This window comes from Paralichthys olivaceus, chromosome 7 (genome assembly GCF_024713975.1).
Source record: "Paralichthys olivaceus isolate ysfri-2021 chromosome 7, ASM2471397v2, whole genome shotgun sequence".
NCBI lineage: Eukaryota > Metazoa > Chordata > Actinopteri > Pleuronectiformes > Paralichthyidae > Paralichthys > Paralichthys olivaceus.
Window position 1 is genome coordinate 18179354 of NC_091099.1, and position 24534 is coordinate 18203887.

The 24534-nt window shown below is 40.6% G+C and overlaps 1 protein-coding gene across 3 annotated transcripts in view; it reads right to left on the minus strand.

Moving 5' to 3' along the window:
* Positions 1 to 10375: 10375 nt before the first annotated feature.
* Positions 10376 to 24534, minus strand: part of LOC109624417 (A disintegrin and metalloproteinase with thrombospondin motifs 20) — a 122628-nt gene continuing 108469 nt past the window's right edge. For all 3 annotated transcript variants that reach the window (XM_069527713.1, XM_020079061.2, XM_069527714.1), the window contains 10 exons: positions 20967 to 21140; positions 19825 to 19995; positions 19246 to 19455; positions 18927 to 19056; positions 17742 to 17836; positions 17547 to 17641; positions 17238 to 17371; positions 15416 to 15507; positions 14094 to 14198; positions 10376 to 13805 (listed from right to left, as the gene is read on the minus strand). In XM_069527713.1, coding sequence (XP_069383814.1) covers positions 13716 to 13805; positions 14094 to 14198; positions 15416 to 15507; positions 17238 to 17371; positions 17547 to 17641; positions 17742 to 17836; positions 18927 to 19056; positions 19246 to 19455; positions 19825 to 19995; positions 20967 to 21140 — 1296 coding nt within the window. In that variant the 3' untranslated portion in view covers positions 10376 to 13715. The remainder of the gene's footprint in view (positions 13806 to 14093; positions 14199 to 15415; positions 15508 to 17237; positions 17372 to 17546; positions 17642 to 17741; positions 17837 to 18926; positions 19057 to 19245; positions 19456 to 19824; positions 19996 to 20966; positions 21141 to 24534) is intronic.

Sequence of the window (24534 nt, forward strand, 5' to 3'; positions counted from 1 at the left end):
ATAGCTGTAAATGGAAAGTAAAATATGAAACTGCTATTACATGAGGCATGTGTCATTGTTAATCTGTTTTATTCAGTCTATAAAAGCACCAGTAACAAGAATAACAGCAGTAAAGCAGAAATAATAGGAAAAGACTTTATTTATGTTGCACTTTTCAAAACAAAGTAATAAAGTTCTTCACAGGTCAAAATGATGAAAGCAACACTAAGCAGTTTAAATGTCAAACAATCTTTAATCAAAAGACACAGGATAAAAGAAATAAATAAATCAAGTAAAACAACATGAAATAGTTATAGGGTTATGATGTCATTGTATAAAATTGGTGTTATAAGGTGTCTTTAGAAAATAAAAGTTTAGACTACAAGCCTTGTAAAAGCCCATTTATATAAACATGTTTCTAAGAGTGATTCAGACAGTTTGAGCTCCTCGGAGAGTTTGTTTCACAGCGTAGGCGCCCTAACAGAAAAACCCCTGTCACCTTTGGTCCACAGCCTACAGTTTGTGGAATGGAGAGAAAATCCTCAGAGGACGGCCTCAGGTTGTCTGTGTTGTAGTGTCATATGATCAGGGAGGAACTTGCATACGAGCCCAGAGCTAATGCATTCAATGTTATTTACAGTGTCTTGGAATCAATTCTGAAGCTAAATGGGAGGAAGGGAAGTTAAAATTGGGATGATGTGCTCATTCTGTTTTGTTTCGGGGATAAGTCTTGCTAATGCATTTTGGAGAAGTAACTAGATTCAAAGTATGAGCCATTTATAGAAAGCCATATTTAAAGTGTATTTTAGCAGCCTGTGAAGTCAGGAGTGTTTACACAGACAAAAGAAGAAGAAAATAGAATAGAAAATAGTGTATTACAATAATAATAGCTTATAACACTTTATAGGCTCATTATATACTGTACTTTAATAGTGATAGAAGCAAACAGTAAATCATACTAACAAATTAGTACACTGAAGCATGACTGTTTAATTAGAAAACGTCTAATCATGTGTCTAACAAGTCGTCTGGGCCAATTAATCAGAGTCAAATCTTGGTCCTTATGGCAACTGACAGACAGTCTGGTCGAAGTGGCCACTGGTGCTGCTCTCTGTGCCAGGAAATGTGTCACAAGCAGCTGGGTACTGTACGTTGTTGAGCTGCGTACCATATGGAGTGTTAAAACCGAATCAGAAAACCCTCCTGCCAGCGTGGCATGTGAAAAGCTCCTGATTTCTGCAGGACATTTCATCCATCACTGAACAACCCATGTGCAATATAAGAACAATGGGTTTGGAGCATAAAGCATAAATTTGAGGTTCTTTTGAAAACAATGCAGGAGGCTTCAGTAGAGAACGCAGCAACATGCCAGGGGAAAGATTGATCAGCTGTCTTCTGACATGAAAGTTAAGAATCCATGCTGAAGTTTGGACGTATAGAGCACAGTCTCTCTTTCCTTTAGAAAAAATATTCAACTCTCCCAGTTAACAGATAATGTTACCTTTTAATAGCATCAGTGGTAGCTTCCTTTAAATTAAAGCTTAGAATGTACCTTGATGGAACCACATTCCCTGATTTGACCTAATTCTACTTTTATTATTGGATGGGAGATTATGTTTAAATCTTTGTTACACATGTTATACTTTTGTTTATTTTTGTATCTTTCTTTTTAGATTTACTTAACTATAACGTTTTTTATTTTTGTTATTTATTTCTTTTTTATTTCTTTTTTTTTTAATGAGCACTTTGCAACTTTGTTTTGAGATGTGCCACGTAAATAAAGTTATTATTATCATCACTGTCCAGTCAGCACACATTGGATTGGCAATACATTGTGGTTAGCTTGTCAGTTTATCATGTGCATATCACAAACAGAGACAAAAACCTTTGGCACAAAAATAACTTAACCTACACGTTTGTGGACTGAATGAGGAAATTCATACAGAGTCATTGAGCACATTCAAATTCTACATAAACTAAAGATGTCAAATGCCAACAATAGTACACCTGACTCCAAAAACCAATGTAATCTCAGATGTCTACCCTCTTATGTGCCCATTTGAATGTAAGAATATTATAGAATATGCAGATGGGAGACAGATGCTGGAGATCTCTGTGAGAGATGATAGTGTGATAAAAGCTTATCATGTGCTATTGTGCTGGTCTACTGAAGTGGCTTTGTCTGTGTCTGAGTAGCACCAGCAATAGACAGACTGGAATGAGTGCCACTCTAATAGACAAGCAGTGTGTGTGTGTGTGTGTGTGTGTGTGTGTGTGTGTGTGTGTGTGTGTGTGTGTGTGTGTGTGTGTGTGTGTGTGTGTGTGTGTGGCCCAGACAGGAAGACATGCCCAACTTGACAGCGGCACTTAGACTGGCTCTTAATTAGAGCAGGTAGACAGAGGGGTGGAGATGTTTTGGGGGGAACGACGTTGTTGGGGTTTCAGGGCCGTTTGAAGGATGAATAGCTGGACGATAGCAAGGCTTTGTTGTGGGCCTAATAAGATCACACCCTCATGCATGAAACAATGATTGATAATCACAACACAAGTTATATTCATTGAGTCCCATGGATCGTGTGTACAACCAAATATGTGTCTGGGAATTTCCTATTTTTCTCTTGTCTGCAGTTTGTATCTTCCCTCGACAGAGCAGGACTCGTCTACATGTCTCTTGGGTAGGAGAAACCAGATCCTATTATTTAGTCAAGCACAGAGAAAAAGTGCCTTATGAGAGCAGAGGACCTTCAGAGTAGTGATTGATGTTAGTTAACCCTGTCAAATGCAGGGTTATGGATCAGTGCAACACGGCACATAAATCACTTCCAAATGGTCTGACCTACCACTGTTAGATCCCACTGATACACTCTGCTCTTTCTGCCATCTCTGTGAATGTCTAGAGTATCTGTAGTCTACCATTTGAGCTGTTTTATTAGTTAGTTACCTCCACGAGGTTACGTTTTTATCTGCATCTGTTTTTTAACTGACTTAAGTGAAAAAAATGTCTCGATGGATTTCCGTGAAACTTGGTGGAAGGATGTGGAATGGGTCATGAAAGAACATTTCATGCAGATCTGGATCAGGGGGCGAATCCAGGATTTCTCTGTTAACTTTCTTTAACATTGACAGAGGCTGCGACATTTCTGTGGATTTCTCTAGGAATAATTCATGGATCTTGATAAAAAACAATTTGACAAAGGGGCATATCTTTATGAGTGTATGTAATTTGGTGCAAATCCAAATAAACATCGGGATTAGGTGAATTTAGGGGACTGTTGGATCTATCCTGTTAGCCAGAGGTTCTTTGTCTATCTATCTCTATGAATGTGTGCAAAAATCCTTAATCACATATTCTATCAGTTAAATCCTGAAATGTAGCAAAGTAATGAGATGTTAAACCTCCTCTTTGCCACAAACTGGACTGGACCCCATCTTTAATATTACACTAATAAGAAAACATATTTCTGTTTTGTATCTTTGTTGTTTGTATATCTGACAAGAACTTAAGTCCATCAGAGGCATAGAAAAGAGCAGCATGTTTTCCTCGTATAGATTTACTACAAAAGGAGAATGCAAAAAGGCTTATTTTAGATTTAGGAGTACCACAGTGTAAAAAGTACTGTTAACACCACCAATCTGCATCAAAATTTCATTGGTTCTGTCTGGACCCATACCGCATCCTTCCAACAAGTTTTCTGGAAATCCACTATTTAACCAAGGAATAATGAAGTACCAAGAATTACGTATAGTTTTTGTGCTCTTAAAGAAACCCTGGGATCCACAAACAAAACATTGAGAGTTTTTCATGAGGTGGCCTCAGTCTTAGAGGAGGAGCTCCCCTCGCTTTATATTCATCCTCTATAGAAAATCTCAGTCCTCCTCAGCAGGAAAACAATTGACTATGGAAAAATGGACATAATCTATTCTGAGCTACCTTGACAAGAATTCCCTCATGACCGCTAACGTCTTTTTCATACGCTTTGCAAATGTTTCCACTGAAGACATAACATGTCGCCTCACAGTATGAAACCCCCGAAATGCTGAAGCCACAAGAAAAGGAAATATGGGACATTACTCTTTTCAGTTGCTTGTATGGCCTGTTGTCTGTGTCTTCACATGACACGGTGTGTGTCTGTGTGTGTGTGTGTGTGTGTGTGTGTGTGTGTGTGTGTGTGTGTGTGTGAGTGAGAAACTGGGCTCTACAGTATATAGCTCACCGGCCGTGTGTGAACTGCAGGAGAAGAAAGGCGACATTCTGTTAAGAGGTTTATTAAACCCTGATGACGTGAGCACAACAGTGTGTAAAAATCTGCAGAAAGCTCATTTGATTGGAGTGCTAAGCTGTTAAAAATAATAAGCATAATACCCCCCCCACCTCATGTTATCGAGTGTCCTGCCTGCTAGAGTTACACACACACACACACACACACACACACACACACACACACACACACTACTGACCACAGCTCACAGTTGTAGCTGTGTCTGGCCTTTGCCTCATTCATTCTGACTGTGCTGACGTGGGGCAGCATTTTCCAGTGCTGCTTAATGGTCACAAGTTTTACAATGGGAAAGTATTTTCTGCAATGAAAACACACCCACTGGTCATAATGTGTGCATTTCCTAAATGTCAGTCAGGAGGCTTTTATGACTATTATGCTTTGTTCACTGTGAGAACCAAAGTTGCAGCATTGGTTGGGTAACTGCATTCACATGCTTCTCCGAAGGTATAGCATTTAAGTTGTGAAGTTGTTCTGACTTCAGTGTGTTCATATATTTCAAGGTACAGTTTGTAGAATTTATTGATATCTAGTGTTGCATGTTGCAGCTGAATACCACTCACCTTACCCTCCCCTTCGAAACATAAAAAAAAAAACCCATGGTAACCTTCAATTTTTATGAAAACTCAAAAGGTGTTACGTAGAGAGAACCCCCTCCCGATGTAAATATAAAGTATTTAAATATAAAGGGGCAATCGTAGGCTAAAGAAACAACAATTTGTTCAATTTAGAGGAAACACACCAGTGAGAACATTGCTAGGATTAATTTATATTCAATTTCTGCCAAGAGATCCCTTTCACATAAATCTCACAAACTGGACCTTTAAGTATTTAAACATCATCTTGACACCTTTTTCCAATATTTGCATAATAATGAAGAGCCATTTATTGACGTTGGTCGGCCACCCGCCAATAACTAAGCCAACCCAACCCAACTAAGAAGAAGAAGAAAAGGTCCAGGTGTGACAGGCATATGAATAATTTAATGATGTATGTTAATAATAAATTTGGACCATATTCACACAGCGGCAATTTTCCTCTGACGTCACTCTCTGGGAAGCTCTGGTCTGAAAAGAGTAATGTTTCAGTGCCGTGATCCAGGTTTATAAGTCACCATAGTGAATGTGACAAATTGTTTTTATTTCATTCGTCACTAACTGATCAGCAACTGAAAGGAAAATAGTTCAAATCTGGAGGGACATGGGACCGTAGCTTGAAGGTTTAATGACATATTTGATAGCTCATGAGCTACATCATTTGTGAGTCCTCCTCAAACAGTTCTACAATATACTGTCACTCTTTATTGTTTGTGAGCTGGATGTTGTGTGCAGAGCATTTTATAAACTATCTCTGTGCAGAAGTTCATCCTACCTGGTTTATCTGAAATAAAGGTTTTATAGTCTGTGTTTTTCATAAAATGAAACTGAATTTACTTAATTAATGTGGTTTAAGTTTGAATGATTTACTTAACTGATGTCATTTTATTTCACGCATTGAACGTTGACTGTTTCAGAAGTCTGTTAAGCATCAGTACAATCTTCAGCCCTAAGTTCATAGCTTTTCATTCAGCTTGATGTAAAGCATTACAGCAATAAAACAAACATGTTGCTACCAAATAGGGAGTGGGTCTGTGAAATGTTGCTGCCATGACGGAGATCAGCGCATGTTAATGTCAGTGTCAGTTTGATATGGTGAAATAAAAATCATAAAATTATCATAATGATCTGGCTGTAACTTTGACCCAGTTGCCGACCACTGCTGTAGTTTATGTGAGGACCTAGAAGGACACATGTTCAACTCAGTCCATAAACTGACTGTTAACGAGGTGCCCTGCCCCAACTGACTGCTGCAGAGCAACGGTCATCCGTTTATTTAGTTTTGATTAATATTGAACGTATCACGTGTCCAAATCCATTTGAATTCAACGCTTCTCTGAGCCACTAAGAACACACAGGTCAAGTGTGAAGTTGTTAAGATGAGTGGTTACGAGACATGTGTCATACATGCAGACAGGCAGGGACCAACATTTCCACAGGCCTCTCTGAATTGTTCTGAGTTGACGTGACGTTGGCGTGAATTTTCCCAGAATTCATTTTACCGATTATTCTGACACTTCGCATTGCAATAAAAACAGAATGCTCTAAGCTCAACAACGTCAAAAAATACCTTGCTGCATTGTGTTCAATCTCAATAAAGATGCTTGGTCTCCGGACGCCTTAATGCGCGATTCATGCCAGAGTCTCCTGTTCCAGAGTCTCCTGTTCCAGAGTCTCCTGTTCCAGTGTCTCCTGTTTTCATCACACAACATGTGCGTATGGGGCATTCGCACATACTTGTGCACCCCAGGGGTCCGACACCAACCCCTCACCCCCTTCATACCTCCTCCAATCGGATCATGCCCGTCTCTGACAGCATACCACCCCAGTCATGTGCAGTGAATAGGTGGTCAGCTTTGGACCAAGGCACAAACACACACCGCACACACACACCGCACACGCAGCTGTTACAAAATGGACACTCTAGACATGTAACACAATACCTAAAAATGACCTCATTCAGTCTCAGTCAGTTAAAGTCAAAGCTGACAGTATTTCCTTCAAAAGTGTTGGCTGCCAGGCTGACAGTACAGTCCGTAACGCCTCTGAGGCAAAGTGCCAACAGCATCTAATCCCCCCCCACCCAAAAAAAACCTCCTGATAGCCCTGTTGGCAGCGGAGATAACTGTGTAATCGTGTGTGGTTTTCATGGATTTTGAAGCAGACATGGTGCATCAAAAGATGAAACTGATACTGTTCAAGGCCAACTGTTCCACTAGAGGATGTGTGTGAGTGTGAGAGTGTGTGAGTGAAGGGTGGGAGTTATGCAAGTATGTGTGAGGAACTGTATACAATGATTTGAGCTCGCTTAAACAGCCTCCTGCTGCTGCAGCGGCTCTCGGTGTGAAAATCATTTCAAGGACTGCTAAACTGGGAAACTGGATGTTTGTGTCCACTGCTGTTTATACAGATGCGCATAACCAACACTGTGGGAAAATACAGGAGAGGAGCTGGAGCATAGTCTGGAGTACAGACCCTGAGAGCGTGGAACAAATCCACTATTTTATATATTTGACTTACAAACCACTTCTGTCATGCATTCACCATGCACACACACACACACACACACACACACACACACACACACACACACACACACTTGTTTTTCTATAGTTGTAAAATTACTCATTAGCATAATGTATAGTTTAGCCCCTTACCATCATAACTATATGCCTAAACCTAAACCCATACCCTTACCCCAAAATATCCTCACAACAATGGTATTCCACCAAAATTGGCTCTCAAAACTAGAGAAAGACAGGGACATACACATGCACATACACACACAAACACACACATACACACTGGCTTCTACTCCGTGGTGACAATGAACAAAACCTTGCAATATGACACAGTGTTAATGTAAAATACATATTCCCTCACTGATGGAAATAAACTCACATATTGATTAAAAAACATCAGTCTTCTCTCTTTGGTTTAGTGTTAACCTGCAGTAATCTGTGGAAACTCTACTTTTGAAGCAAGCAATGGTTTTTCTAATAATTTGTCTCCATCTACTGGTCAACAGTAAAAGTGCTTTATGTTTTCTACACTGAGCTTCATCATTATTTCCACAATAGTTCAGTTCTATTGCAAGTGTAAATGCTACAGTGTTGAATTGTAAAGTTCCTGCTGGTTCACATCTACAAACTTTGTGTGTACTATGAAGAGACCTGGAGATGGTCTCAATACAGTTGCTGAGGAGGAAATGCTGCAAATGTAATGGTCCAGAGGGAAAAGAGTTGCTGGTATCATTGTTGTTTCTTTCCGGTTTTACTGTTCATTGTCTTCAGGCATTAATAACATTGTGTTCCTAAGTTTACATGGCTTCATAAGTTCACATTGTCTCACAGGTTGTCACAGTCTCAGTTTTTCATCCTATGCCTTCTCCATAGGTTCATTGAAATTTCCATGTAGCCATGTATCTGCCAACAGGGACAGTAGATGTAGAGTCTTGTTTGGAACACTAGGGGTCACTGTTTGTTCAGTTTAAAGAAATAGAATTTCATTGGGTCACGGTGGATGCCGCTTTGCCTATTGGTCTAAAGTTAGTGTTGTTGAAAGGTTATTCAAATTGCTAAATGTTTTATTGCAGATAGAGATAAAGATGCAATCTTATTGTAGTGATTATAAAATATATAATATCGTACTGTAACTTGTCTGTGAAAACTGAGTAAAATTGATTGAATCAAGTTAAAAAACCTCATTAACCATTCCTTGATATTTTACACAGAAGTGAGATTAATCAAAGGTTGCAAATGTGTAGTCTCAGTCAGTGTGAACCAGTAAAAACAGTCTCTGGATACTCACTCTTCAGAGCAGGTTGCAGCTGCAGATTACACTGAGACGTCTGTGTTGTTACCTCACAGCAGACTGCTCCATGGTGAACGCTGATCATTAGTCTTTTTATGAGGATCCTCGGTGCGTGTTTGTGTTTTTCACTTCAGTCATTAAAGATGTCTGGTTTATGCTCAAAGTGAGCAGAGCAGGGAAGGTCTTTCCTAACTTGTCCAGGACCCGAGCACAGCTTGATTTCACTGGAAAACTGCTTTAGAGGGGAGTTGTTGTCGTGCTTCAGGTCTCTTCCAAATCCTGAGATTAGATTTTGGGAACCGAGGCAGACTTCTGGCAAGAAATCAAAGCAACTCTTGAGGGACCGCTGTATCTGTTTTCATTTAATGTACAAAGCTATCTCAGTGCAATGAGCCTTGGTAAAGTGGCTTGTGTATGGACAGTTTTCCTTTTGCTTGAGTTCCTGCCCCTTTATTACAGCGTCATTCTGGTGACACCATTCTTAGAAAATGGTACTTTCCAAGTTTTTGAAGCTTACTTGGAACTTAGCTCATTCCTTAATTCAACATAACAATTTGATGACATCGCCTCAGCTGTTTCCAGATCTCGAAGAAAATGTGTACATCAGGGAGAAATGGATTTAAAGGTATTGCTCTGTTTATGTGTCTCTTAAGTTGAACTGACCTCCAGAGTCATGTTGTGGAAATGCAACCTGAATCCCTTCATTAATAATGAATTGGCCTCTGTGACGAAGAGGAACCTTTCAGTGATGAAAAGAAATTGTTGCTCAGCTTTTTGTTGTTTTGTTATTTTTGTTGTCTCTTTTTTTGTCTGTGTAATATTTGAAATATTTAAAAATGTGTTCTTCCCAAATGTTTGACCTTCACGGATATACTCTATATGCAGAGTTTGACACAGACAGTAGTTTTCACATTAAAGTCTCAAAGTCTTTGTCTCAGAAGTGTACATACTTTCCCTTATGACATCACAAACAGACAAAAGTTGTAATATGGAATCTTAAATCTTGCATAAATGTTTTTTAGAATATAAAACTGTAATTACCGCCCTGTGGTTCCTGACATATTGCATTCACAATAATATGAGGTGACCGTGACTATTGACCCCTGAAATTATAAATCAGTTAATTTTTAGGTCCAAGTGACAATTGGTCAAAAATAAAAGAAATTCCCTGAAGGCAGACTTGAGATATCATGTTCAAGAGGCCAAAAATATAATGTGTGAGGCCACTGTGACCTTATATTTTACTAGACAAATTTAATAAGCTAAACCGTGAAGTTGATATTTGAAGCGTTCTTAAAATAACGCATTGATGAGGCTTTGTAAGTTCACGATTACCTTTGACCTCAAAATTTGAATCAGATCATCCGTTAGTCCAAGTGAATGTTTGTACAAAATTTGAGGGTATTCCTTCAAGGTTTTCTTGAGATATCATGTTCACAAGATCAGTGAGTCCAAGTGAACGCTGGTATCATATTTGAAGAGAGAGAGAGAGGGCAACAATGTGTTTTGTTAGGTCAAAGAGGCCTTCGACCACCAAAATTTGCATCAGTTCATTCTTGAGTCCAACTGAACTTTTTGTTACAAAATTTGAAGAAATTCCTTCAAATCATTTTTAAGATATATTGTTCACAAGAATGAAAGATGGACAAACTGAAAACAACATGCGTCTGGCCAATGGCAGTCATCGACTTCAAAAAAAAAAATCAAACAGTCAATCAGCTGATAGCATGTTTAATTAATACTTATGTCTTGACAGTGTTAGTACACGTAGTAGCAGGGCATACAGTATTGGTACGATTAGTAACCATAGCACCAGAATCAATCATTCATTTCTTTTTTACAGGCTACATACATACTGTAGGTACATATGATTCTTAAAAACATCTTTGGATAAAGCATGGCAAACAAGCACACTATCTCTCTATTCAGTACAATGACCATTCAATATTTAGCACACTGTTTACAATTCAAGTATGAATATTAAAAATACACATATATCATAAGTTACAAATCTTAATGGTTATTACAAAAAACAAACAGGATTACAATTCTACAAAATTCATGGCACATAGTGCATCAAGTATTCTTTAAATTTCTGATACAGACCTCATAGAACAATTGACCATCATAGAAATGAATGATAGCCAAAGGTTTTCTAGCTGCTCATTGACTTATTTATCATTTATCAGCCATTCTTTAAATCAAAATAAGCTGCATTGTCTGAGAAGAAGAAAAATAAATCTGCATCTATCTTCTAACTTTGGTTAAAGCTGAACATCGGAGTAGCAGGATGTTAGGTTGTTTCTGGTAGCGTTCACGGTGAAAGTCGTTTATGATGAGTTTGACAGATCCACACGGTAGTTTTTTCCCAGTTCCATTAATTAGAGGAGCATGGCATACATTTATAAGCTGATGCTACATACAGAATGAACTGAAGCTCTGCTGCAGCACATCTTATTCCCCAAAGCCAGTGTTTTCCTTCTCAAGTTGTCTCAGAGGTAATTCCAGTAGTTCAAAAGCACCTTTCAAAAGATCCTCATTTAAAGTTAGTGGTTATACACTACAAACTGCAGGCTAATAACTTTTTCTTAGTGAAGCAGACAATGGCTTCTCTCTTTGTAGTAGTCATTGTACATTAACACAGAATGCATCTACGATCACAGTCAATACAGAATAAATATGGTCAGACATAAATATATTACAACACATATCTCCTAGACAATGGATGTGTGAGAGGTAGGGGTTGCAGGGACCCACAGTACAGGCCCAGTGGAGAGTGTAACAGATGAGAACTTGTATGACTAATGCCATCAAAGAGTAACACTAATAAAACTTCAAAAATAAAAAAACCTCATGGTTTTAAAAAAAGCCATGAAAAATGTTGATGCTGTAAATGAACACCAGGAAATATTGAAATATTTCAGTTATTTCCGAACAGTACCGGTGTTGATCAGTCAGTGGACACGTTTCAGTAATTCTGTGAAATGACCAGTCTTGGGCAAATAACTGAAAATGAGCAATTGGTTACAGTTACTTCTTTAAAAAGTAACTGAGTTACTTTTCCAATTACTGCATTCAAAAAGTAATTAGCAACTAGGGAAAGTAACATTCAGTTTGATATCTACTTAAATTCTCCATCACATACAAGTGTCAAATTTGATCTATCACTGTTCCCATCACCACTGTGGCCTTTAACTCAAGCTCAAGTCAGTAATACTGTTGTAGCAGTGTGAAATGAAATGTTTCTCAATATTCACCAGGTGCTTCAGGAGATGTTTACACCTTACAAATGTGTCCTGGATGTGTCTCCTGTGATCAGATCTCACTTCCCTGCTCTAAATGCAAATAATCACGCATGTCATTTTGTTCATGAAAACCAAAGAAGACCAAATAATGTTTGAACCCAGTGTGAGTTGAAAGATGTTAATTTAAGAAAAGTATCAGTCATTGTGTGTCCCTCAGTGTTGATGTGGTCACAGAGAAGTGTAAAAACACGTTTGATCCATTGTGAACCTGTTGCAGGTCAGAGGATACCAGCAGAGAACATGGTGCTTCATATGTGGCCCAAGATACATTTGTGTTCATGCAGTGAAACGATTGTGTCCAAATGTGTGCCACCTCCCTATGTGGTTTGAGTGAACGGATCTCCGGATGCATTTTGGTTTGTTCAAACATGTAATAAGCACTAACCGCTTGTGATCTGATCACTCAGGACAGATTTTAATCCATCTGAACAGGATCTATAACGTACTAATGTAGTTTTGTCCTTGTCCTCTCGGACAAAATGAAAAAAAAAATTGATGGCTAATGCAAATGTTTAGTTGAGTTACTTATTTGCGACACAGTAAAGTCGGGTGAAGGCTGTCACTGAGCTAGTCTGCAGCTGTTCACGTTCAGTATTAGTTACACTTCTTGTTTCCGTCCATAGTAGAGATGTTACAGTAACACTACTCCCAACTTTGCAAATGACCAGCTACAAATACACTAAAGGTAAATCCTAACATTAAATGTAACTTTTCTAAAGGCTCCTGATGATCTGCTATAGTTTGACCACTGACACAAGGCCGATTAGGAAGAATATCAGTAGTTACTTGCTTCATTACTGTTTCTATAAATCCTGCACCCTGAAGGATGAGTTTAAACTCAATACTGTGGTCAGCTAACTGGAAACTGATGGCAGCTTCATATTTAGTAAAGAGACATGAGAGGGTTGTAGAACATGTCATCTAAATAAATACCAAAAATGTTGACCTATGCCTTTAAGGCCAAGACGTGAGGTGGCATAGCTTTTAGCATTTAGTATAGTCGGACAAAAAAGTTTTTGTCTGATTGTAAGTTTTGTAAATCAAAGCCATCCCTCACATACTATCCTCAATGCAGCACTTCTTCATCACTGCAGGACGACAGTCACTGTTACACATATACAATGTGATATTTTATGCTGTCTCCTTGATTGCAAGTCAGTGAGATGGGTAAGGTACAATATAACAAAATGGGTTCCAAGTATTTCATAATGAAATCATGGAATTTGAAGCATAAATGTTCTTTTGTTTGTTTTTACAAAATACACTTCACTTCACAGAATACCAGAGACAGCAGTTTTTTTTTTAAGAATTTGCTCCTTGAAGCGAGAGGAGACGTCTGTTTGTGTGTGTGTGTGTGTGTGTGTGTGTGTGTGTGTGTGTGTGTGTGTGTGTGTTTACTCCCCCAATGTTTTGAAGCTCGATCTCCCTTTGTATGATGCTAAAAGAATTCACAACAGTATCAGAAAAAGAAAACACTTGAGGTTTCAAAGCACAGATGTGTTGGATGGCCACTGCTGGCTCCTCTTCAGAGTTAGCAGTTTGGATGAAGGACCCGACAGTGGCCCTCTGAAGCACAGCACAGTGCGTAGAGTCTTGTATGGTTTAGCTGCCATTTGGGAACTGGAGATGTTACTACAGGATGATTAGTGTTACATGCGCCTCCACCACACTCGTACATGATTATTCCATGTTCCCGGGCTACTGTCTTCAGGGAAAGATTTAGGGGTTTGGTCTCTGCATGGCCCTCAGTAGACTTCAAGGAGTAGGCCATTGTGAGCCTGGGGAATGCACTTCCCACAGAAACCACCACAGCGACCGTAGATTCTTGTCCCGTCCTACGTACAGAAACAAATGAGAGGGGAAGGGGTGGGCAAAGGGCAGCATTTTACGCCGAGAATGAGAGCTTCATAAATGTCACTGAGGATTCCTCTTCAATGAATCAGCTAGAGATACGACATGACATTTCAGATGACATTTCACAGCTACTCCAAGACCCGACATGAAGCGCAATTATCCTGACAACTTTACATTCAGGCTAAAATCCATTACTCAAGAGTCACAATGTGTCGGCCATGTTTGAAGTGAAAGACAACCACTTTATGAGTCTAATGTTAGATTCTTACCTCAGATCTGTGGACTTTGACGGAGACATAGTTGCCCTGAGATGTCCACTTGGTGGCCTCAGATACTTTGAGGCCGGTGCCGATCAGATTAATGCTGAACTGACCCTGTGAACATGCAGCAGATCAAGCAGTTTAGGAGCTTATTCAACCAGGAGGGTCAAGTGTTTTACACACGTACAGTAACTGCAGACACTTTGTGCTAATGAGCACTTTGAAATAGTCCAAGAGAGCAATAGTGTACACTTAAATATGTGACAAGTTGCCTCGAAAAAGGGGAGTAAATATAAGTATTATTCTTAAAGCTAGGGTTGGTAATCTTGGAAAAGTTAGCAAGAGCAGGCTACACTTTGAAAATATGCCATTTGGTTGTGGTTATTACAGTACTGCGAGGAACACGGACACTGATTTTTCCCACCTGAAAACTTTATTTATCGATTGCTGTCTAGACATGAAGAGGATTTCAAAAGATTAGATACAAAGTATTTCAGAAACAACTCACCAAACTTACCTTAAGTCGTGTTTACTCTGTATCTACTTGTTTCACTTACAACTTTGTTGTATTTACTTGATTTTGTCCAGTTGTTCCATCTTAAAAAATGTTTTCTTTCAGTTAATTACAAGTTAGTCTGACTTAACTGGAAAGAAAAGTTTACTTAGTTTATAAGATGTAGTTATGTCAACACTAGGCAAACAGCTGGAGAACTGCTTTCATCGTCATCGGTGGTGTCATTACCTTCTAGTATGTTACCGGGATCTCAGTCACAAAGTCAACAAGAGAGAGAGTGGCCAAGCGTGAATGGCTCAATTATTTTGATAGAAACCATATTGGCTGTTCCATAAACCTAATCTGAGAGTTAAGTAGAAACTGTACCTCCCATAATGAAAAGAACTGAAGTACTACTGGCATGTTCCAAGTTACAGCCATAATATTTATACCCATAGCACAACTAAACTTGTCTTATTGTTTCTGTCTCATGTGCTCGTACGCGTTCTCATTCAGTCCTGGAACCCTGGTCCAGTTTACTCAAGTGAACCTTTTGTATCTGTTTTAGGCAAATCATTTCAAATCAGAGTTTATAATTAAAATATTGAGTTGAATGAACTGGAAAGTGAGAGATAAGTAAAGAACACTGATGTAATGTAAGTAACCTCAGGTATTACCTTTTACAATGTCTTGGAAGTACTTATTTTCTTTAAGTGCATATTCCAAGTAGCTCCAAAGAATCATAGCAGCAATTGTTTAGAAAATCGCTCTTCTCTGACTTTCAGGCCACTTTAATACAAAGACACATGAATGACACGATGTACTGTGTTTCACTCACCTGTGGACACTTGGCTGCACTGTAACAATCTCCTGCTGTAGCAAAGGGCACAGGTCGTCCAAGAAGAGTCTGGGAAAACTGGAGGTCTGTGACTGGTGAACAGAGCAGACACAGATCCAGAGTCACATTGTGCAACAGCGGAGGTAAACACAGAGTGGAGACAGCTGCTCAGAAATAAACAACCACAGCACAGATAGCCACAGAGCATCAGCAACTACACTTTATGTAATTAAACTTCACTGCAGGGTTGATGTCACTGCACTGTCACTTTGCCAGATGTTTTCAAAAAAACTTTTCACTTAAAGGTCCAGTGTGTAAGATTTAGGTGAAAGGGAACTATCGGCAGAAATTTAATGTAGAATAATCCTCATGATGTTTTCACAATTCATACATTTAAATTGTATGAACTGTAGTTTTCTTTACCCCAGAAAAGGCCCTTTATATTTAAATACTTTATATTTACATCGAGGGGACCCTCTCTACGGAGGCCGCCATGTTTTTTACATTAGTCCAGACTGGACAAACTAAACACCTTTTGAGTTTTTATGACAACTGAAGCTACCACAGGTTCTTTTTCATGTTTGGAAGGAGAGGGTGAGGTGAGGGGTGTTCAGCTGCAACATGCAACGTCAACACAAGATATCACTAAATTCTACACACTGTACCTCAAAATCAATTATATAAATCAGAAAACAGAAATTTAACATAACTCACCAAACAGACAAACACACCATCACAAATATCACATTAAACAATACCAGACCAGACGGACACATTCACACACACACACCTTATCAACATGAGGAACAGCCTGATAAAATATCCAAATATTTTTGGGGTTTTTGTTTAAATGAGTTTAATTCCAGGCCTCAGCTTTTCTTTCATTTTGAATTCCGTGAATCAATCTGGACCTTGTCTGCGCGAGAATTTTGTTTTATCATTTTCCGTTTACCCTGCAGTGTCACACACGATGACGAGGACCTCATCCTGCCCTCCCGTCACTGTGCCTGCATTAAATGATGATTAAGTTCATGAGATGCACAGGGCACACTGCAGCAGAGCCTCCTCATAACGGTCCCTTCATCTTGAACTCATTACCCCCCCTCTTCAAGCTGCCTGAAGGCCAAATGAATACCATGCAGAGAGAGGGAGGGAGGGTGGGAACATGTGCTGTCAGGGCCCAGACGAGAGGAAGAGGATGGAGGGATGAATGTGTAAATTATAATCCAACTTCCTTTATAACACATACACACACATACACACATACACACACACACTGTATGCTGTATACTAATCCACATACTCTAATCAAAGGCATACTTGGACACAACAGGGAAGGTGGAGCTGACTGTTATAATGAGCAGAGGAATATGGCTTGAAGATGCGTGTGTGTGATTGCTCCTTTGATTTGGATGCGACTATGTGCATGGGTGTGTGCTTCTTGTACCTTCACATCTCCTTGCTTGTGCTCGAAACAGCAAAGATGTGCGAGGCAGCATCACGTCCTGTATCTTAAGAGCAGGCACGCATGTCTCTATGTGCATGCATGTATTCAATTATTCGTGTTTGCGCAGAGAGGCCCGGTGTCAAGTCCTTGCCTGGTGATGTGAACTCTGAGCTCTGAAAGGTCATTATTTTGATTTTTGGAGGAGAGAGCGTGGGGAGAGCGCAGGGAGAGCGTGGGGAGAGCGTACTGCGTTTGGACGGCGCAGGCGTGAGGGAGGTCTTATTAGCAGTATGAGGCGTATGAGGGTTAAAACAACACCGATGTGTGGTCTCATTACAGTAGACAGTGTAAGGCAATCACACAGTAATTACATACTCATTATCCTCATGGAGCTCAGGTCCAGACGAACTTTGTGGAAAAGAGTGTATCCCGCTGCTGAGTAGTCATTCCTGCAGTCGCAGTCTTGTCTTCGGCTGCCGTTGTACGGGCATTCAAAAGGGTTCAGCAACCTTTGCATATGCGATAATGAGTTTTAGGATATATTCAACACAAACACAGCAATCTCAACACAAATGCTGTATTTTCATGGTGTAACAGGCAGCAAAACAATCCTAAATCACACTTTACATAATCTTTATACAAAGCCACACTAAGTCCCATCTGCCATCACCACATTATACACACCTTTGACCGTAAACCTCAGAGAAGTTGTCCGTCTGACCGCTTCGCAAAGTCACGTATTCTTTGGGGAAATCAGTCTGCATTTCAGCACAGTAAATCTAAGGGCAGACACGTTTAGACATGATATGAGAGCCTGCGGGAGAGTTGCCAGGTTGAGTCATGATGTGTGCAGGAGCAGTTGTGACAGAGCAGACGCACCTGTAGGATCCGGGACCTGACTTTGAGATAGTACTCGCCATTTATCCTCACACCCTGTCTCACCTGGACTTCCCGACAGGACGCCAGCAACTGGCCTGGGAAGAGAAAAATGAAGGGAAGAAGGAGAGGGAGGAAACAGGAGACTTTGACATTAAAGACTACCAAAACTTTTCAAAGTTATCTGAGCATTTTTTTACGACAGAGTATTAGGGCGATACGAAGAAATACAAATTGGGAGATCTCAAAAATAATGTGGTAGTATTACAAGGAAAAAGTCATAATAATATGAGGATAAAGAAAAAAACAGAAATCTGCTCCTTCTGGATCTAGAATCTTGACCCAATCTCATAGTTTTTTGAGAAACTACAAAGACCCTTTGAATAAAACACGAATGAAACCGACAATGACCCGACAGTCGACCACGACCAAACATTTTCTCAGATTCAGACATAATGTCAAATTTGGACTATTTCTTCTAAAATTAACACTTTATTCTTAAAAATGTCTGACTTTACTCTTTTTTTAAATATTTTCTTCTAAAAAAATTTTTTAAAACGTAAACTTAGCCACTTCTGCACATTAGTGCATAAATAATTTGTCGAATGCCAGAGAGATTACAAAAGCTAAATAAACACCACTAACAGAACAAATCGTCTTCTTAAATACGAGCTCTTGTAAATGTCTCATTATTTGTGTGGCCTCCTCTGTTGTCCCACAGTGCTGTAGCGCTCCCACCACGCTGATTAGCTGATTAGCATTAATACTTGACTGCAGAACTGGCTGTCATCCGAGCATATCATTTTAATTTTGCTAGTGCCTGACTTGGCAGAAGCCAAGTAGGGAATGAACAGTCCAGTGCGCCAGTACTGAAACATCTGAAATGTGGGGGAGCGAACCTGCAAACTTTGGCCCGCTGCCGAGTTTTACAGCGCTTGCGAGTCCACAATGTAGGCAGCTCCCGACACACTGCCCTGCGGCGCTCTCGCAAACTCTCCTTATCACAACTTTGTAGAAAAAGGCTGACTGTCTATTTATTGTTCCAGTAAGTAATCACTCCGAGAAGTTTTCAGTGAGGCTCCGCTGTTCTGCTAGATGTGATAAACGAGAAGTAGAGTTTCTATAAACACAATCAGATACAGGGTTGGTTGCAATATACAGCAAGAAGAGAGGAAGATGAAGACTCACACTCTCTGTCTTGACATGCAGCTTGAAACTCAGGTCTCTCTGATGGACGGCAGTGTTTGGACGGTTGGCCTTTAGAGTTCACACACTCCACCCTGCGCTCCATCACTCCCGCACCACAGGTCTGCGAGCACTGGTACACACAAACACATACAAAATGATTCCCACACACTCTAACAAAACAATGAACAAATAAGCTGCAACTAAATCCACAAATGTGTTTCATCAGCAGAACTGAAAAATGCATCGAAACATTTTGTGAAAACAACGATTGGCTGGAGGAGAAGGTCTCTCGCTGCCGAACAAGCATTTTGTGGTTCACCTTGCTCCACGGGCCAGCTTTCCAGTAGGTTGTGTGTGGGCAGTCTCTGAGGAGGCACGGCCGGCTTCCAGGAGGATGAGGCTTGGGGCAGTAGGTGCTGCTGGCAGAGGACGACTGGGCAGCTGTGTACGGGTGAGCAGCCTTGGAGGAGGGAACCATGGAGCAGGAGACAATACGCTGCTGGTAGCCAAGACCACAGCTGGCAGAGCACTGAGAAACACACACACACACACACACACACACGTGTCAATTTACTAAGATGAGTAAATGTTTGTACAGAGCAGTAACATCAAACACAGAAGTCTTCATCTGGGCCTCTGTGGCTCTAATGCACTAATAATGTGAATCTATCATCTTCCTTCTTCCTTTCATTACACCTATATTTATTGAAAAATAGTGACATATATACATATATACAGTATAAATCTGCTCATTTCACTTTAAAATGTTTTTGTAACCTCTTTAAATTCCTTGGGATTTCTATTCTGTTCTATTTCTCAATTAATAAATGAATAAAATCAAATTCAGATGTCCAATTGTGTATTTGCAGTAAGAACAAAGCTCACTGTTTATTCCTACCTGTGACCACTCCCCTGTGATCCACATGTAGTTGCAGGGAGCTCTCGTGCACTGCTGGTGTAACGCAGGCCTGGACGGCGGCTCACAGTAATCGTCCTGGACGGGTGTCATTCCTGGGCCTATGCACCCCACCGTCCTACCCCGCATACCCTCTCCGCAGGTTGCGTTACACTGCGAGAAAAAAAAGGAGAGAAGAACTGAGTAGGAGTGGAGAGGAGCCGGCAGAGGGGGGGCAGTGTTGTTCTTCCAGCAGCAGCATCATTGATCTCTCAGACTCCAGCTTGTCTGTTTGGTTCTCCAGATGAACAGCCCTTATCGTATAAAGCCTTTCACAAGTAGACAAATGTAATGATTGTGAGACAGTGGTAACATTAGCTCTCAGGAATGCAATCTAAAATGTGTTCTGGTTGGTAATGTCTGCATAAAAGATAAAAGTTAAGCTGGTTTGCCTTGAGCCTAATGATAGTTTATAGGAGTATTTCAAAGTAATGATATGGAGCACAATCTTAAAATGTACTCATGTAAAAAATTTGCTGTGTGGACATTTTATTTGCACCTCATGAGAAGAGAAAAGATCTCAGGGCCGAGCTGTGAATGGAAGGAGTCTGCGAGTTCTCGAGGCAACGCAGACAAGAATCTCAAGAGAGCAAACATTCCTGCAGCAGGAGGATACAGCACTGCGTCCCTACATGGTGCCCCTCTTTTTATGCCTCACTTTTGAGGACAAAGCACGGGACATTAAAGATAGATGAGCCAAGGAAAAACAAACAGACTGCTGGCGTAGCACAGAGCTGCAATATTCAGCAGAACCAAAGGGATGATGGCCATCGCTACTTTGAGGTTTGATACAGTATGATATAGTGACTGATGGTTATCACTTAAGCCCTCACGACTGACGCAAGACAGCGAGGGTATCTACAGGTCGTCTATTTAATGGTGCGGAGAGAGACGGAGAGAGGGAGAGAGAGGGAGGGAGGGAGGGAGAGAGAGAGAGAGAGAGAGAGAGAGAGAGAGAGAGACCGGAGATCTCAGCCAATAAAAACCTTAATAAGATGGTTAAACATCTCTACATCTGTCTCACCCTGGAAACAAGGACGAGGGGGAATTCCACGTAGAAATGGGAGGAAGAATCTCTTACTTACTTCTTCCCATTCACCGGCGACCCAAGAGTAATGTGTGCATTCTGCTGTTTGGCATGGTTGGGTAACAGCAGGACGCTGGTGAGTGTCGCAGAGATCCTCTCTGACCCGACCGGTGCCTTTGAGCCGGCAGTAAATGTCTCGGCTCTGAACTCCGACTCCACAGGTGACAGAGCACTGGTAAAACAGACACACAACACACATCGATATTATCAACATCCGCTACATGGAAAATCAGTTTGTGACATGTTTGTTCATTGTGTTTCTCATGCAAGAACAGCTGCAAGGATATAATGGAATATAATTATAATTTCCCAGCATTCCAACCTCATTTCTCTCACAGACTGGATGTGGACTACATGGATTTTACATATGTAGTTCAATTTAATTGTCAGGAGGAGAATTACTCAGCTTGCATGTGTGCGTAGTGTTTTCTTTGTCTCTTGAGGACTCTTTGCAAAGTTTGATAAAATAACCCTGATTATAATGATGTCATTGGGGTAATACTCGCTAAGGCTTACAGACTTGGGGGATTTTTAATAGTTTGCAGCACAATCTGAAAGGTGCCATTGAAAAAACAAAAGGGGAAACTCCTATTGGATAATGGCTAACCATGGTTCTTTTTCTTACAGAAGACGACATATGTAAAGACACCTTTAAGAACAACAAGCTCAAAGTATGATGAATAATTAAACCTTAAAGAGGCTTGATAAGTTATGTCATGGTCTGAAACGCTGGGATCATGAGTTTGCATTTGTACGGAGCTGCATTAAGCTGAATCAAACCAAGAATGAAAACTTTAATAGCGTATTTGTTAGGTGAGCAACTTTAATTGCAAAATTCAAGAGCGAAATCTCAAGGGAGACACATTCTGCTCAGTTGGTTGACAGCTGCTCAGAAAAAACATCATTTTCCCCAAACTTTCCATCGCTGCAGCTCCTCTTTTCAGCCTCTGTCTGAAACACTTAGTTTTGGCCCTATTTAAGGGCCCCTCCCCGATAAAGCCCAGTCTGCTTCGATTGACTAGCTACCCCTCTCTGTTGTGATTGGTCAACTGCTTCCAGCATGTGTTGGAAATGTCTGCTCTCGCTTTACCTGGCTTTGTTAGGGCCAGACTAATAGCTAGGTGTGCGATGTTCAAATGTGGGGCATGTAACATCAAAATGTTGTGAGAGTATCAGGAGCTGTGTTTTCTGTGTGGGAGAGGAGCTCCCTTTACCAATGACTGGGCTTTTACATACACAAAAAAACATATAACACACGCAAAAAAAAAAATTATTATAGTATTCAGTTATCCTTATACATGTAGGGTAGAATTGAAGTTATATCTGCGAGTAGTGTAGCAACAAAGGAGGGGAAGATTTATCTGTTGCTAACACAAACTAACAAGTTGGCATAGGCTAATGGCCTTACCAGACCAAGTAAGCAGCAAAACTCGCCTGAGTGCATTGAATTGAGGAAGGACACATTTTATCACTGATGATGAGTGAAGTTGTTATTTGCAAGAGAAAGATCGAGATAATTCTTCTCTCATTGATTTAAAATGTTTGGTCTGCTGAGTCGGAGTCGCTGCTTTGAAGCTCCAGCACCATGTACTCCATTAAGCCAGTGTGTCGTTTCCTCAGAGCTGTATCAGTTGGGTCACACAGAGGTCTATCTCACCCATCTCTTTGATGTCCTTTGAGAACATACCTGCATACTGAGGAAGCCCTCTGTAAGGCTTGAGCTGATTCCCCCCCACCCCCGGACCTCAAAGAACCATGCCAAGCTTCAGCAAATTCACACAGTCAGAAAATCTGCACATTATAACACCGAGTATCAAATTCCCCGAAAACTTCCAGATGTATTTGTGTTGTGCGTTTCTCGCTGCTGCAATTGTAACTGTGTTATCACAGCAGAGTGTGAGGTTAAAAGTGAAGGTTCAAGTGCGTGAGTTTGGAAAGAGAACAAAAAGCACCACAGGAAATGTGACCTTCAAATCAAAAGTTGTGTTTTTAAAACTCTTACAAAGCCTGAAAATAGAACCTGCTCTTTAAGTGATTCTAGCAACTGTTAACTGCTGCAGCTGCAGAAACCCGAGTGTATTCCAGCGCAAAAGAGCTACAGTTGTTTTATCGCAGATGGTGGGGACGCCATGAAACTGTGGAGTGATAGTGCTGAGTGAGCAGCTCCAGACTTAAAAGGGTAATTTCACCCAAAATACAAAACTTATTTTCTCACTTATCTTATCTTGTGGGTATTGAGCCATGCAGTTAATTTTACTTCTTGCCCATGCTGAGATTTTTGCTGCCACGTTTCTAAGAAGCCTGGGCAAATAAAACCAAAACTTAGACGGCTTTAGCTCATAAATAGAAAATACATTTTAGTGGAATTCAGATGAAACAACCTTTGAACTGGAATTTAGCATAAGAAAAAGTTGAAAACGGTTCTCGAAAACCAGTAAAAGGCTCAAAGCCTACACCCTCCTAAGCTTCACTGACTTGCTGCCCATTACAAACCCAGTCAGAGGTGAGTGAGAGGGCTGGGTAGCTGTAGAATAATTCAAACAGTGGGGCTGAGGTTTCAAAGTTGTCACATGCATGGATATTAAGATATAAAACATGTCTTTATGCTCTAGTTGAGGATTTCATGGTTGCTGGTGGTATGTGGAGGAAGATGATTGCTTCCAGACAGCAGCGGGGGAGAGAGTGAGAGGGGAGGAGGACACCCTCAAAGAGCGGGGAGTGGCAGGGAGTCCTGTGGAGGGAGGTGGACCAGGGTCTGCATGGACCTATTGGGATTTTACACTTAAATTGAAAGGAAGAAGAAAGAAGAAGAATTTTTACCAATAATTTATAATATTGGACAAATGTCCTTCAGCAGTGGATTCATAGTGTCAGAGAAGATGTTGACACTTCCCTCATGAACCAACATGTCTTATTTCTATACTTGAGCACACAGTGCGCTCAGTCGTCAAGGTACTGTGATAAATTTGGTTTTGAGCGTTTCCCTCCCGCAGTGAGCTCAGCTGGACTCCGAGCCAAAACTGTGTGGCGACTGCACACGGAGCCTCTTGGTCGCAGATACCGTGACTGTGTGGTCGGCTCCACGATGCCTGTGACCTCAAACCCCCCCCTCCCCAGGGTGACTCCTCCACGCATGGCTTTTACTTTTCCAGTGTCTGGTTGCACTAGTGTACTGTGGTACAGAAAAACCCTGCAGCTCCAAGATGTTCATTATGTTGGATCGAAACACTTTCATCTGCAAGGGAGGCCAAGCTCGGCTGCATCAGCTGCACCTCTAGATGTTCATATTTACTGTGTTTCATTACGACAGCTTATTCGATATTTGAGCTGCAAACACATCCTTTAAAGATTGAGTGAATGGATTGTTTTTGTGTGTCATGCAACACTGGTGCTGGGATTGTCTCTGGTCCAGTGTGTGGTCTGGCAAAACTCTTCCAAAGGAAAAAAACTACTTTAACATTTTGTTTCAACATTTTAAAATGATATATAAATGTCCTGTGCACTACATAAACAGATTTGCACATCCAGCCTGCGGTGTTTAGTGCACACTTAGGGGAAAGGACACA